Below are 16,919 nucleotides of genomic sequence, written 5' to 3'. Positions count from 1 at the left end.
ATGTATCAATTGATACTTTTTTTCTACCATTACATATTTAGTGAATAAAACTGTTTTAAAGCAAATATTTTAAAATTCTGTCCTCCTTTTCAAAATCACTGCTGCAAACCTGGGTATAATTGCTATGCTAAGTAAGGTGTCTTTGAACATCACTTTCAGATTCTCAACAAATAACCAAAGAAGAGGATCAAGGAGACTAGTATTCAAGTTGAATATTTGTGTGATGGCGTTCAACTTGGCAGGTTGAGAACTATGCACCAAAACTGTTTTGCACTTCAGAGTATCTAAATATTTTAAGTCATCAGTTCTGATTACTCTGCTTTTAGGTGAAATAATTTCAATGATTACTTTACGACATTGAACATATAAGCATTCATTTTTATAACTGGGACCCTGGGGAATCCTTCACCATTTTCTGACTGGTAGAATTTGTGTTGATCCTATCATCAGAGTTGGGAGGAAAAGACTAATGTAGACTAGGGCTGGGCTTGAATTCTTTTTGAAACTGAAAAGTTCTTTTATTTATTTATTTATTTTTGTTGTCTAGGGAACTTTATTCTTTTTTTTTTTTTTTAACTTTACAATATTGTATTGGTTTTGCCATATATCAACATGAATCTGCCACAGGTATACACGTGTTCCCCATCCTGAACCCTTCTCCCTGCCCCCTCCCCATACCATCCCTCTGGGTTGTCCCAGTGCACCAGCCCCAAGCATCCAGTATCGTGCATCGAACCTGGACTGGTGTCTCATTTCATATATGATATTATACATGTTTCAACACCATTCTCCCAAATCATCCCACCCTCTCCCTCTCCCACAGAGTCCGAAAGATTGTTCTATACATCAGTGTCTCTTTTGCTGTCTCGTATACAGAAAAATTAGTTATTTAAGAAGCCCTTTTCAAACTTTGAAAGATAGAACCATATCGTGATTTTTGCCAATTTTGTGCACTATCTTGCACCTCCCAGGTAGCTATCTTGCCTCTTCCTCCCAATACCTTGGTACTAAAAGCAACCCCTAGATCCCCAAAGATCGGCAGACTCTAGGGTCAGGTGAATCCCAAAGTCACAGCCCAGGCTGTCCAACCAAAAGGAGTGTGTAAAAAGATACAGACATGACAGGTTGTCACCTTATGAGAGATAGACCATCTCAAGGTACTGAAATGAGAATTGGAGGGAAGAAGTGTAGGCCCGCACAGGTTTACAGGTTCAGGTCCAGCCATTACTGCCTCATCTCAGCAGGTTTAGGAGTTTGTAGGTCTAAGTTTTAATCCGCCATGTAGTGTTTATTTAGACCCTTAGTTCTCAGAGTCCCTAATGAAAAGTTGCATCTGTTTTCTGGCCCCATTGGTCCTAGCTTGTTCTGTATTGCATTCCAGGCATACCAATTGTCCCGAGGAAGAGTGTGGACCATGATCTTCATGCTGTGTCTCGTTGCTGCTGTCCTTTCTGCCTTCCTGGACAATGTCACAACAGTGCTCCTCTTCACTCCCGTGACCATAAGGTATGCAAAGTGGCCTTGTGTGGACATCAGGGCAGCTGATGTGCCCTTGTGCTAGCTGCCTTCCTCCCACATGATGGGGTCTGACCTTGCCCTCCTCCCACATGATTGGGTCTGACCTGAACATCCAATGGGACTGTAGCTCTGACTGCACAGCTGTGATGGCAGTAGCAGTGGTTGCAGAAGTGCCTACAGGAATCAGGACACACAAACCTTTATGCCTGTGGGACAGAGCATCAGGGGCCAGGAGTTCTACTGCATGGGCTCTATGGGGTTCTCAGCCAGAGAGCAGGAGGTGGGGCTACTGTCTTGCTCTGGCAGGATCCTTGTGGGATTATTGGAGGGTTGCATGACCTGGCCTGGCAAGGCCTTGCAAGATGACTTTGGGAAAGAGAAATTCAGTTTGATTCCATTTTGCTCTTTTTAATTCCACCCATTTCATTTGTGGACTGATTGCATGGGGCCTCCTGGGGCTTGGGCTTCAGCCTGTGATTGTGCAGCCCCTTCCAAGGTCATGGACCTACACTTTTATCTAGACTTTATGTCCTTTATTTTAAAGATGGTTCCTAGCATATCATGGTCTTCCCCTGCTTAGACTCAACATGTGCTGGTGCTGGCTGGTTCTAGAGAGACTGAGGGGTTATAGGTATGCCTGGTGGCTTCTGGGAAGCTAGGTAGTAAGGACATTTGTCTAAATGTCCTCACTTCAGCTGAGGACAACTCACTTCAGCTGCACTGATCTGGGTTGTTCCATCAAAGAAATTAAAATAAGCTAGTGTTCTGAGGATTCTACCAGATAAGAGATTCTCCTGCTTATGAGGCATGAGACACAGCAAGTTCAATGTCACCAACAAGGGGCTTCTTACAGAGCTCAGGACTAATTCTGGGTGATGCCTTTGGTGTTTGGGAGAGTAGTGACCCTCAGAGGAGGAGTAAGTTAGAATGTGGAGTAGGGAGAGGAGAAGGAAGGGTAGAGAGGAACAGAGAGTTAGTAGCATCTCGTGGATTGGCCTGCAGTGTTATGAGTTAATCTGTTGCCCAGGCTTCTGCAAGTCTGGCTGCATTGTCATGGTCCACGTGCAAGTATGGATTTGAGGGGCAGGATGCTAGATTTAGCCTTCTTGCACAGGAGGTGCAGCACCTCCCAATACCCAGAGGTATAGTTCTTCTGAGGGTAAATGGTGGATAAAGCATATGCTAAAACCAACCCTGCCCCTGGACACCTCAGGGCAAGAGGCAGTTCACACCTACCACCCTCCAACCAGGGCAACTCTGCTGCTGACAGTGGTTTGAAACCATCTCACAATGTGCCAGACTCCAGCAAGTCACTACACACCCTGATAATGGCACCCTGATTCTCAATATCCCTGTACAGCTTGCACAGCTGAGGGTTGTCTCAGCCTTGCTGGGATTTGTTTACATCCTCACTCTGCTAGGAACTGGCTTTGTAATTTTATGTAAGAATCAGTTCAGTTCAGTTGCACAGTCATGTCTGATTCTTTGCTATCCCATGGATTGTAGCATGCCAGGCTTTCCTGTCCATCACCAACTCCTGGAGCTTGCTCAAACTCATGTGCCATCCAACCATCTCATCCTCTGTCATCCCCTTCTCCTCCCGCCTTGAATCTTTCCCACTGAAAGATTGTTGCTGAGCCATGAAAGACACCGGGATTCATGGTCTCTGGAGAAGAATTCAATCCGGGGTCAGTAACAAGGCTTGATCGCTCAGAGCTTTTGTGTATTTAATAAAGCTTTATTAAAGTATAAAAGAGATAGAAAGCTTTTGACATAGACATCAGAAGGGGGTAGAAAGAGTACCTGCCTGCTAGTCTATACCTATCAGTGAGTTGTTAATTAGAGAAAGGAGATGATTCAAAACTCAAAGTGGCACCAGGTCCCTCAACCACAACATACATTTTGAGATAACATTGGCACCAGGTGAATCATCCCAGGCCATAAAACGATCGACATGAATGTTGAAGAAAGGCAGGTTTCCAAGTAAATATATAGTTCATTAACATAGATTAGGAGAACAATGTATAAGTAAAACATACAGGTTTGTTAAGCCCTTATAGGTTCTGAGTCTTAAGCAGAACTGACTTGAAGAGAGAGTCTAGGGTAAATACATAGTTGATTAACATAGCTTAAGAAAAGCATTTCCATAAGAAAAATGCATTGATTAGCTCAAGGTTTGAGAAAAGTTAAGTTTAGGTGGAGCCAGGTATTGTCATGGCAACACAGAATTTTAAGAGAAACCTCCTTTTAATTTTATATAGAGAAGGGGAAAAAATCTGACACTTGTAGTTTGTTTCCTCCTGCAACTTAAGAGAGAGATAAGAAACATGCGACCCTTGCAGTCTATTTTCTCCATTTGGAGACCCCCTAGCCTTCCTGTCTGTTACCCTCTCACCAGCATCAGGGTATTTTCCAATGAGTCAGTTCTTTGCATCAGGTGGCCAAAGTATTGGAGCTTCAACTTTAGCATCAGTCCTTCCAATGTATATTCAGGACTGATCTCCTTCAGAATGGACTGGTTGGATCTCCTTGCAGTCCAAAGGACTCTCAAGAGTCTTCTCCAACACCACAGCTCAAAAGCATCAATTCTTTGGTGCCCAGCTTTCTTTATGGTCCATCCACACATGACTACTGGAAAAAATGTAGCTTTGACTAGATGGACCTTTGTCAGCAAATTAACATCTCTGCTTTTTAATATGCTGCCTAGGTTTGTCATAGCTTTTCTTCCAAGGAGTAAGTGTCTTTTAATTTCATGACTGCAGTCACCATCTGCAGTGATTTTGGAGGCCAAGAAAATAAAGTCTGTCACTGTTTCCCTTGTTTCCCCATCTATTTGCTTTGATGTGATGGGACCAAATGCCACGATCTTCGTTTTTTGAATGCTGAATTTTAAAGCCAGTTTTCACTCTCCTCTTTCACTTTCATCAAGAGGCTCTTTAGTTCCTCTTCACTTTCTGCCCTAAGAGTGGTGTCATCTGCATATCTGAGGTTATTGATATTTCTCTTGACAGTCTTGATTCTGGCTTGTGCTTTATCCAACCCCGCATTTCACATGATGTACTCTGCATATAAATTAAATAAGCAGAGTGACAATACAGCCTTGACGTACTCCTGTCCCAATTTGGAAGCAGTCTGTTGTTCCATGTCCAGTTCTAAATGTTGCTTCTTGACCTGCATACAGATTTCTCAGGAGGTAGGTAAGGTGGTTTGGTATTCCTATCTCTTGAAGAATTTTCCACAGTTTGTTCTGACACAGTCAAAGGCTTTGGCGTAGTCAATAAAGCAGAAGTAGATGTTTTTCTGGGATTCTCTTGCTTTTTCTATGATCCAGCAGATGTTGACGATTTGATCTCTGGTTCCTTTGTTTTTTTCTGAATCCAACATGAACATCTGGAAGTTCTCGGTTCACATACTATTGAAGCCTAGCTTGGAAAATTTTGAGCATTACTTTACTAGTGTGTGAGTTGAGTGCAATTGTGTGGTAGTTTGAGCATTCTTTGGCATTGCCTTTCTTTGGGATTGGAATGAAAACTGACTTTTTTTTTTTTTTTTATTCTTCCAATTTTATTTTATTTTTAAACTTTACATAATTGTATTAGTTTTGCCAAATATCAAAATGAATCCGCCACAGGTATACATGTGTTCCCCATCCCGAACCCTCCTCCCTCCTCCCTCCCCATACCATCCCTCTGGGCCGTCCCAGTGCACCAACCCCAAGCATCCAGCATCATGCATCGAACCTGGACTGGCAACTCGTTTCCTACATGATATTTTACATGTTTCATTGCCATTCTCCCAAATCTTCCCACCCTCTCCCTCTCCCACAGAGTCCATAAGACTGTTCTATATATCAGTGTCTCTTTTGCTGTCTCGTACACCGGGTTATTGTTACCATCTTTCTAAATTCCATATATATGCGTTAGTATACTGTATTTATGTTTTTCCTTCTGGCTTACTTCACTCTGTATAATAGGCTCCAGTTTCATCCACCTCATTAGAACTGATTCAAATGTATTCTTTTTAATGGCTGAGTAATACTCCATTGTGTATATGTACCACAGCTTTCTTTATCCATTCATCTGCTGATGGACATCTAGGTTGCTTCCATGTCTTGGCTATTATAAACAGTGCTGCGATGAACATTGGGGTACACGTGTCTCTTTCCCTTCTGGTTTCCTCAGTGTGTATGCCCAGCAGTGGGGTTGCTGGATCATAAGGCAGTTCTATTTCCAGAAAACTGACTTTTTCTAGTCCTTTGGCCACTGCTGAGTTTTCCAAATTTTCTAGCTTATTGAGTGCAGCACTTTAGCAGCATCATCTTTTAGGATTTGAACTAGCTCAGCTGGTATTCCATCACCTCCTCTAGCTTTGTTTGTAGTAATGCTTCCTAAGGCCCACTTGACCTCACACTCCAGGATGTCTGGCTCTAGGTGAGTGAGCACACTATAATTGCTATGTGGGAATAGCAATTCCATTTATTAGTATACAAATTGCATCTTTCATGATTAAAATATTGGTGTGCTCAGATTCACTGTTTATATTATACTATTATATTCTTTATGACTCTCTAAGCTTAATCACATTTCTTCTGCCTCTGTCTGGATTGAGTAACATTAGTCTTTAGAGTTGGGCTTCCATGGTAGTTTAGATGGTAAAGAATCCTCCTGCAATGCAAGAGACCTGGGTTCGATTGCTGCGTTAAGAAGATCCCCTGGAGGAGATACTCATTCCAGTATTCTTGCCTGGAGAATCCCCATGGACAGAGGAGCCTGGTGGGCTACAGTCCATGGGCAAAGAGTCGGACATGACTGAGCAACCAAGCACAGCACAGCACACCATCTTTACAGTTAGACATCCAAATCTGGCATTGTTGATTAGCACACACGAATCCTTTTCTTGCTAAAAGCAGAGCCTGGGGCTTCCTTAGTTGAAAGCTGCTGCTGCTGATTGGAGTCTGATCCTCTTTTTTGAACTCCCTTCTCAACTTCTACACAGCTCTGTAGGCCAATCCTACTCAGAAAAGCTGCTGGCTATACTCTGAGCTGGAAGATAGTAGAAAGGACCCTTGAGGCACTTCCCTGGTGGTCGGGTGGTTAAGACTCTGAGCTTCCATTGCAGGGGGTATGGAATCACTCCCTCGTAAGGAACCAAGATCCCTCATGCCACAGGGCACCCCCACCAAAAAAGGTCCTTGAGTGCAGCAGGGGCTCCCCTTGCTGCCAACATCCAGACTCAGGCCTGGCTTCTGTAAGAAAGTGGGCAATGTAATGGGTGGGTGGAGGAGACGCCATGAGGTTTTCCCTGAACTTTCTTTAGAGCAGCCTTTCTCAACTGTGTGCTCAGTGGACCACTTGGGGAGCTATAAATGCTGCTGCTTAGGCCCATCTCCAGGGGTTGTTCTATCATGAGCTGGGTAGCAAGACTGTCAAGATCCCCAGACAAATCTAATGTTTAGCTAAGATGGAAAGCCACTGCTATAGAATGTGTACTCCTTGTTAGAATTAAGCACAGTGCCTCAGCATTTGATAAGGTAAGGTGGGTAAGGAGCTAGGTTGGCAGGTGTGGTGTGAGCTACTGGGCAACAGTGCTTTTTGCTCCAGCCCCACCTTGACTCAGAGGGGTCTGGTGGCAAAGATGCGTTCATCTGGGCCACTTCCTGCCTTGCAAGGGAGCCTGTACACCAAGTGCTTCCTCCAGACCTGTGGGGGTGAGGCAGGAATGTATTTTCACATGGATGGTTCAGATGGATTGTGTTAACTTTCAGAGAAGTGCTGAGAGTCAACTTTATCCTGTAGCTCTATAGCACTGTTGTCATTGTTTACCCCTCAGCATTGCCTTTCTCATAGATGTGTGTGTGTGTGTGTGTGTGTGTGTGTGTGCATGCTTCTTATACCTGCAAGTGCTTTGAAAATATTTAGGTCACACATATGCCTTTCACAATATGGATAGTGGGACTGTTTTCATTTTCCTTCATTTATGACAGATTGTGTGAGGTGCTCAACCTTGATCCAAGACAAGTCCTGATTGCAGAAGTGATCTTCACAAACATTGGGGGAGCTGCCACTGCCATTGGGGACCCACCAAATGTCCTTATTGTTTCCAACCAGGAGTTGAGGAAGATGGTATGTATCACTATAATCAGATTGTTTCCAATAAATATAGAACCCAGCTTACTTGCACATTTAGTAACATTTTACCAACGTGGATATCACTTCCTCTTATGGAGTGTTCTTGGTCATCTTGAAAGTGGGAGGTTAGGTGACTGATCCTCTAATGTAGTGGTCTGAATTGACTTCATTCTCATTCTGATAAAATTTTAAGAAAATGCTTACATTTTCTATTTAGTCATAGTCTGCTATAATATATTAATGGGAATTGAGGTTTCTTCCAACAATATTAATAACAAAATGGTCTGCTCCCTCTCATTTTTCAACTGAGGTGGATGAATAAGTTCTTCATTGATGAAGAACTTAAGTTTTTTAAAATAAGGGTGAGAAAATGAAAGTCTTTCTGGATTTTTGGTAAGCTCTTATTAATATATAATTTCTTGTAAACAAAAATAAAAACAAAGTATTAAAGAGAGTGCAAATAGTATTTTACATATCTTAGAGTTAAGGTTCTGAGAAGGCAATGGCACCCCACTCCAGTACTCTTGCCTGGAAAATCCCATGGACAGAGGAGCCTGGTGGGCTGCAGTCCATGGGGTCACTGGGAGTCGGACACGACTGAGCGACTTCACTTTCACTTTTCACTTTCATGCATTGGAGAAGGAAATGGCAACCCACTCCAGTGTTCTTGCCTGGAGAATCCCAGGGACGGTGGAGCCTGGTGGGCTGCCGTCTATAGGGTGGCACAGAGTCGGACACGACTGGAGCGACTTAGCAGCAGCAGCAGCAGAGTTAAGGTTAAAGTATACAATTAATTTTTATTTGTCATTCTTTGATCATTAGAATTTTCTCAATATCTCTTCTCTGAAGTATCAATAAAAATGCTTTCAAATTGGTATCACTTATTATAGGTGATACATTTATGCCTGTGTGTCTCTGAAGTGTGTTAGTATGTTTGTGTATATTTGCTGTCTTTCATAAAAATATTTAAGCCTTTGAGAGTTCATGGCTCCAAGGTGTTGAAGGGCATTTTGTGGGCCTACTGTGTTCTAGAGATTCAGGGTACAACTTAGATACTTTGGCTAAATTTAATACTCCCTGATTGCTCTGAAAGCCAACTGTGACACTTCACCAGTCTTGCTGCATGAGCTGAGCAGCAGGCCCCTCCTGACCATGTCACATGAGCACACCAGAAAGTGTGTGAACCCTGTAATTTGCTTTGTAATCTGTCACCCAGGATAGGTTGCATACACATGAGAGAGACCTATTTTCACAGGAAAATAATGTTTTATTATTTTAATTTTATAGTAATACATTTATTTTAGAGAATGTAAATCACACACACACACATATCAGAAATAAAAAATTGTCATAATCCCATCATCCAGAAATAAATCTTCTCAATATTTTGCTTAGTTGCTTGGTGGTGGTTTAGTCACTAAGTTGTGTCTGACTCTTGCAACCCTATGGACTGTAGCCAGGCAGGATCCTCTGTCCCTGCAATTCTCTAGGCAAGAATACCAGAGTGGGTTGCTGTTTCTTTCTCCAGAGGATCTTCAAGACCCAGAGATTGAACCCAGGTCTCCTACACTGTAGGCATATTCTTTACCAACTGAGCTATAAGGGCGCTTATTTTGGTGCATGTAGTCTGCATGAATGTTTGTATGTGGATATAATAAAAGCTGCTCTGACCAAGATGGAGTAACAGGGACTGTATTTACCCTCTTGCTTGAGACATCCAGAAAGAAAATAAACCAAAATCCAAAAAACAAAACCAGAAACAAACCAAAACCAGAGAGTGATAATCAAGGTACTAGACATCAGGTAAAAAAGGGCAGTGATCCCTGAGAAATGGGAAACAAATGAAATGAACCTATGGTTGCCCCAGCTCACTGCCTTGAGAGATTTTCCAGGATGCAGTTCAGGGAGAGAGAACCCATGTGGAGCCCACCATATTTCTAGAGTCAAGGAGGTAGAACTTACTCTGGAGGGAACAAGACAGAGAACCAGAGAGGGGAGAGTTGGACACAGAGAGAACCTCTGAGTACTTGCAGAGGGAAACTACCTGTGTCCAGGGGAAGAAAAACCCAAAGGATTAGAGGGAAGAGTGCTTGATATACTGAGGGCCAAGAATAATGTCTGTTTCTGCCAGGAAGACTGTAAACCTCTTAATTCATGAGGTATTGGCCCTGATTCCACCTAATAAATTTTAAAGACCTCAAATAATCAAATTGTTTTTAAATAGTTTAACTACATCCAAAAACAAACATCAAGAATATTTATCAGATCAGATCAGATCAGATCAGTCGCTCAGTTGTGTCCGACTCCTTGCGACCCCATGAATCGCAGCACGCCAGGCCTCCTTGTCCATCACCAACTCCCAGAGTTCACTGAGACTCATGTCCATCGAGTCAGTGATGCCATCCAGCCATCTCATCCTCTGTCGTCCCCTTCTGTGCAAAAATACCCAACAACACACAAGGTAAAAATCACAATGTCTGATATCCAATCAAAGATTACCAGGCATGCCAAAAAGCAAGAAAATTTGATCTATCATGAGGAGAGTATGAACCATTTGGAATCAACCCAGAATAGACACAGGTGTTATAATTAACAGACAAGTGCACTAAAACTGTTTTTTTTTTTTTTTTAAAATTTTTACTGTATTCCAGATGTTCATTAAGTTAAAAAGAAACACGAAAGATATTTTTTTAAAGGCCCAAATCAAACTTCTAAAAATGAAAACTGTAATGTATGAGATAAAAATCTCCTGTTAGGATTAAAACAGCAAATTAAGAATTTCATAAGAAAAGATTAGTGAAATTAAGGACATCAGTTCAGTTCAGTTCAGTCACTCAGTCGTGTCCAACTCTTTGCAACTCCATGAACTGAAGCATGCCAGGCGTCCCTGTCCGTCACCAACTCCTGGAGTTCACTCAAACTCACGTGGATTGAGTTGGTGATGCCATCCAGCCATCTCATCCTCTGTTGTCCCCTTTTCCTCCTGCCCCCAATCCCTCCCAGCATCAGAGTCTTTTCCAATGTTAAGGACATAGGTCCAAAATAAAACAGAGTGAAAAGTAATGAAAGACATTCACGAGCTGAAGGGAAACTCCAAGTGGCCTAATATATTTATAATTCTTATCTCTGAAGGAGAGGGGAACAGAGAAAGACATTTTAAGAAAACATGGTCTAAAATTTCAAATTTTATGAAAGATATAATCTCAGAGATTCAGGAAGTCCAATGAATTCAGAGCACAAGAAACATGAAGAAACTACACTAAACCATGTCATAATTGTTATACACATGAAACTTAAATAATATTATAAACTGATGATACTTTGATTTAAAAAAGGCATAATGGGTTATTTACTTTTTCAAGACCTATACTTTGACTTGGATATTTCATTTTGGAAATTATAAGAAATAGTTATTTTAAAAGTAGATATTTAAAATATCTATATAAAATAGCTATTTTTAACAGCATAAAATTGAAAAACCTATGTAAAATATTCCAAGAATCAAGGAAGAAAGTGAAATTGCAAAATATTTTGAATTGAATTATGGAAACAAAATTTTTAGGGTTCCTTTCAAGCAGGAGTCAGCAAACTTCTTAAAAGGCCATATAATTACTATTACAGGCATATGGGCCTTATGGTTCCTGTTGCAATCTCTCAACTCTGCCACTGTTGCAGGAAGACAGCCCCAGACAACACACAAATGAATGTGCATGTCTATATTCTAGCCTGCAAGTGTAGTTTTCTGGTCCCTGCTCTAAAACAGTATTTAGAAGGGATTATATACCATTAAATACCAATTAAAAAAGAAGAAATGTCTCAAATTAGTGACCTCAGCTTCAGTCTGAAGAAACTAGATAAGAAAGAGCAAATTAAACTGAAAGTAAGCTGAAGAAACACAGCATGGAGGACAGGAAAAACAACAGAGAAAATCAATGAAAGAAAAAGCTAGTTCTTTGATAGGATAAATGATTCTGACAAACTTCTGGCCAAACTGATGAAGAAAATAAGAGAGAAGACATAAATTACCAGTATCAGGAATAAGAGAATTACATCACTACAGAGCACACAGACATTAAAGATATTGTTAGGGAGTATTGTGAACAACTCTATGTCAATAACTTTCACAATTTAGATTAAATGGACAATTCCCTTGAAAGACGTACTCTATCAAACCTCACTCAAGAGGAACTAGATAACCTGAGTAGCCCTATATCTATTAAAGAAATTGAATTTGTAATGAAAAACCTTCCCAGAAAGAACAAAGCAAAGCAAACAAAAAACTCAGGCTAAGATAGCTTTCGTGAATTCTACCAAATGTTTAAGGAAGCAATAATACTACAATACCAATTCTACACAAAATTTTATAGCAAATTGAAGAGAAGAGACTACTTCTCAACTTACTCTATAAAGGCCTGATGCCTAAAGCAGATAAAACCAGGATAAGGAAACTGTTGACAAATACTTTTTATGAGCACAAATAATATATTTAAAAATTAGCTAATCCAATTTAACAACTTATAAAATGAATAATACATAATAATCAAGTGGAATTTATCCTAGAAATGGAAGATTGATGCTATATTTGAAAATATCAACCAATGCAGTTTACTAGCAAACTAAGTGAGAAAATCCATATGATTATCTCAATAGATATAGAAAAATATTAGGAAAAGTCAACATCCATTACTGATCACATCACTCAATAAAGTAGGGAAAAAGTGAGCTTCATCAGCCTGATAAAGAGCATCTATGAAAATATTATGGCCAGCATCATAGTTAAAAGAGGAAAACTGAATATTTTCCTCAGATCAGAAACAAGACAAAGATGTCTGTTCTTACCACTTAAATGCATTTTACTCGAGGCTCTTGTTGGCACAATAAGTCAAGAAAAGAAATACAAGGCATCCACACTGGCAAGGAAGAATTAAGTCTGTTTGCACATTACATGATTGTTCATGTGTAAAATCTGAAGGAATCTACAAAAGAAAAAAACAAAACAAAAACTTCTGAAAATCATAACTAAAATTAACAAATGTACAATACAGGATCAATATAGAAAAATTAATGGTTTTCTATATTCTAACAACAAACAATTGGAAGCTGAAATAAAAATGCCATTTACAATAGCATCAATATATAAAATAGGTTAAATCTGACCAAACATATGCAAGAAAACAACAAAATATTGCAGAGAATAATTAAAGAAGATAAAAATAAATGGGGCGATATATTTTGGTCATGGATCAGAAAACTCAACATCATTAAAGTATGAGTTCTCCCTAGATTGATCTATAGAGTCATGCAATTTCTATAAAAAAACAGCAAATTTTTCTTTTTGTAGAAATTGACAAACTGATTTTAAAATTTATATGGAAATTCAAAGTATCCAGAATGGTCAAAAACAAGTCTTAAAGTGCAGAACAAATTGGGAGGGCTAGTACTACCTAATTTCACAACTTATTATAAAGCCACAAATAACAAAAACAGTGTGGTTAGCATCAAGATAAGTGGAAGATAAATAGAACAAAGGATATAAATACCAGATACAAATTTCAGATATAAATCCTCACATACATGACTTTTGACAAAGTGATTTTTGACAAAGGTGCAAAGCCAATTAAGTGGAGAAAGGATAATTTTTTCACAAAGAGTCCTGGAATGAATGAACATGCATATGCAGGAGAAATGAATTTCAGTCCACATCTTCTACTTTATCAAAAGATTAGCTGAAATGTGGATTATAGACATGAATATAAAGGCCAAAACTTTAAAATTCTTAGTAGAAAAGATAATTTACAGTAGAATAGATATAGAAGTAGTTCAAGTGAGAGCATGGTTACTGTAATTTATTAGACTAAGTTTAGAACTTGGCTTTCTGTTTCTGTTATTTGTCTCTTCTTTTTATGGCAATATATTAATGAATGCTGCAACAGTTTAGCTGCCTCTGGCTGGCATCACATTAGTATTTATTTACTTATTTATTCAAGGATAATTGCTTTACAAAATTTTGTTTTTGTTTTTGTTTTTTTGTCAAAGCACAACATGAATCAGTCATAGGTATTTATATATCCTCTCCCTTTTGAAACTCCCTCCCATCTCCCTCCCCATCCCACCCCTCTAGGTTGATACAGAGCCCCTGATTGGGTTTCCTGAGCCATACAGCAAATTTCCGTTGCCTATCTATTTTATGTATGGTAATGTAAGTTTCCATATTACTCTTTCCATACATCTCCCCTCCCCTCTCCCCATGTCTGTGAGTCTATTCTATTGCTGCCCTGCAAATAAATTCTTCAGTACCATTTTTCTAGATTCTGTATATATGTGTTACAATATGATATTTATCTTTCTCTTTCTGACTTCAACTCTCTGTAATAGGTTCTAGGTTCATCCACCCCATTAGAATGGACTCAAATGCATTCCTTTTATGGCAGAGTAATATTCCGTTGTGTATATGTACCACAACTTCTTTATCCATTCTGTCGGTGGACATCTAGGTTGTTCTAGCTGTTGTAAATAGTGCTGTAATGAACAATGTGTTACATGTGTCTTTTTTCAATTTTGGTTTCCTCAGGGTATATGCTTAGGAGTGGGATTGCTGGTTTTATTCTTAGTTTTTTAAGGAATCTCCATACCGTCCTCCACAGTGGCTGTATCAATTTACATTCCCACCAACAGTGTAAGAGCATTCTCTTTTCTCCACACCCTCTCCAGCTTTTATTATTTGTAGACTTTTTGATGATGACCGTTCCGACTGGCATGAAGTGGTATCTCATTGTAGTTTTGATTTGCATTTCTCTAATAATGAGAGATGTTGAGCATCTTTTCAATGTGTTTGTTAGCCGTCTGTATGTCTTCCTTGGAGGAATGTCTGTTTAGGTATTTTTCTAACTTTTTGATTCAGTTGTTTGTTTTTCTGATATTGAGTTGTATGAACTGTTTGTATATTTTGGAAGTTAATCCTTTGTCAGTTGTTTGCTGCCAAGTCGCTTCAGTTGTGTCCGACTCTGTGCGACCCCATGGACTGCAGCCTACCAGGCTTCTCCATCCATGGGATTTTCCGGGCAACAGTACTGGAGTAGGTTGCCATTTCCTTCTCCAATGCATGAAAGTGGAAAGTGAAAGTGAAGTCACTCAGTGTCTGACTCTTAGCGACCCCATCGACTGCAGCCTACCAGGCTCCTCTGTCCATGGGATTTTCCGGGCAACAGTACTGGAGTAAGGTGCCATTGCCTTCTCCCTGGCAGTTGTTTAATTTGCTATTGTTTTCTCCCATTATGAGGGTTGTCTTTTCACCTTGCTTATAGTTTCCTTTGCTGTGCAAAAGTTTTAAAGTTTAATCAGGTCACACTTGTTTATTTTTGTTTTTATTTCTGTAACTCTAGGAGGTGGGTCATAGAGGATCTTGCTTTGATTTATGTCATCAAGTGTTTTGTCTCTGTTTTCCTCTAAGAGTTTTATAGTTTCTGGTCTTACATTTAGGTCCATTTTGAGTTAATCTTTGTGTATGGTGTTAGGAAGTGTTCTCATTTCATTCTTTTACATGTTCAGTTCAGTTCAGTCGCTCAGTCATGTCCGACTCTCTGCGACGCCATGAATCGCAGCACACCAGGCCTCCCTGTCCATCACCAACTCCCGGAGTTCACCCAGACTCATGTCCGTCGAGTCAGTGATACTGTCCAGTTTTTCCAGCATCATTTATTGAAGAGGCTGTCTTTGCCCCATTGTATGTTCTTGCCTCTTTTGTCAAAAATAAGGTACCCATAAGGTGCATGGTTTTATTTCTGGGCTTTCTCTCTTGTTCCATTGGTCTATATTTCTGTTGACTGCAGCTTTGTAGTATAATCTGAAGCCAGGAAGGTTAATTCCTCCAGCTCCATTCTTCTTTCTCAAGACTGCTTTGGCTATTTGGGGTCTTTTGTGTTTCCATATGAATTGTGAAATTTTTTGTTCTAGTTCTGTGAAAAATGCCATTGGTAATTGATAGGGATTGCATTGAATGTGTAGATGGCTTTTGGTAGTATAGTCATTTTTACAATATTTTTTTTTTCATTTTTACAATATTAATTCTTCCTATTTTTCCTACCCAGGAACATGGAATATCTCTCCATCTGTATATGTCATATTTGATTTCTTTCATCAGTGTCTTATAATTTTATGTGTAGAGTTATTTTGTCTCCTTAGGTAAGTTTATCCCTAGATATTTAATTCTTTTTGTTGTGATGGTGAATGGGATTGATTCCTTAATTTCTCTTTCTGATTTTTCATTGTTAGTATATAGAAATGCAAGTGATTTCTGTGTATTAATTTTGTATCCTGCAACTTTGCTAAATTCACTGATTAGCTCTAGTAATTTTCTGATACTATCTTTCAGGTTTTCTATGTACAGTATCATGTCATCTGCAAACAGTGAGACCTTTACTTTTTCTTTTCTGATCTGGATTCCTTTTATTTTTTTTTCTTCTTTTATTGCTCTAGCTAGAACTTCCAGAACTATGTTGTATAATAGTGGTGAAAGTGGACATCCTTGTCTTATTCCTGATCTTAGGGGGAATGCTTTCAGTTTTTCACCATTGAGAATAATATTTGCTGTAGGCGTATCATATATGGTCTTTACTGTGTTGAGGTAGTTTCCTTCTATGCCTATATTTTGAAGAGTTTTAATCATAAATGGGTGCTGAAATTTGTCAAAGGCTTTTTCTGCATCAATTGAGATTATCATATGGTTTTTATCTTTCAATTTGTTAATATGGTGTACCACACTGATTGATCTGTGTATATTGAAGAATCCTTGCATTCTTGGAATAAACCGAACTTGATTATGGTGTATGAACTTTTTGATGTATTGCTGAATTCTGTCTGCTAAAATTTTATTGAGGATTTTTTTTCTGTTTTTAAATTTAAATTTATTTATTTTAATTGGAGGCTAATTACCTTACAATATTGTATTGGTTTTGCCATACATCAACATGAATCTGCCACGGGTGTACATGCGTTCCCCATCCTAAACCTCCTTCCCACCTTCCTCCCCGTACCATCCCTCTGGGTTGCACTGCTGGGCATACACACCAAGGAAACCAGAATTGAAAGAGATACGTGCACCCCAATGTTCATCGCAGCACTGTTTATAATAGCCAGGACATGGAAACAACCTAGATGTCCATCAGCAGATGAATGGATAAGAAAGCTGTGGTACATATACACAATGGCGTATTACTCAGCCATTAAAAAGAATACATTTGAATCAGTTCTAATGAGGTGGATGAAACTGGAGCC

The 16,919-nt window shown here is 39.5% G+C and overlaps 1 protein-coding gene across 5 annotated transcripts in view; it reads left to right on the top strand.

Annotated features, from left to right (window-relative positions):
* Positions 1-16,919, top strand: part of OCA2 (OCA2 melanosomal transmembrane protein) — a 293,422-nt gene that overhangs the window by 84,852 nt on the left and 191,651 nt on the right. For all 5 annotated transcript variants that reach the window (XM_061431337.1, XM_061431332.1, XM_061431331.1 and 2 more), the window contains 2 exons: positions 1,382-1,506; positions 7,502-7,640. In XM_061431337.1, coding sequence (XP_061287321.1) covers positions 1,382-1,506; positions 7,502-7,640 — 264 coding nt within the window. The remainder of the gene's footprint in view (positions 1-1,381; positions 1,507-7,501; positions 7,641-16,919) is intronic.

This window comes from Bos javanicus, chromosome 2 (assembly GCF_032452875.1).
Source record: "Bos javanicus breed banteng chromosome 2, ARS-OSU_banteng_1.0, whole genome shotgun sequence".
NCBI lineage: Eukaryota > Metazoa > Chordata > Mammalia > Artiodactyla > Bovidae > Bos > Bos javanicus.
The sequence above is the reverse complement of the archived record's forward strand: the minus strand, read 5'-3'. Positions and strand labels throughout refer to the sequence as shown.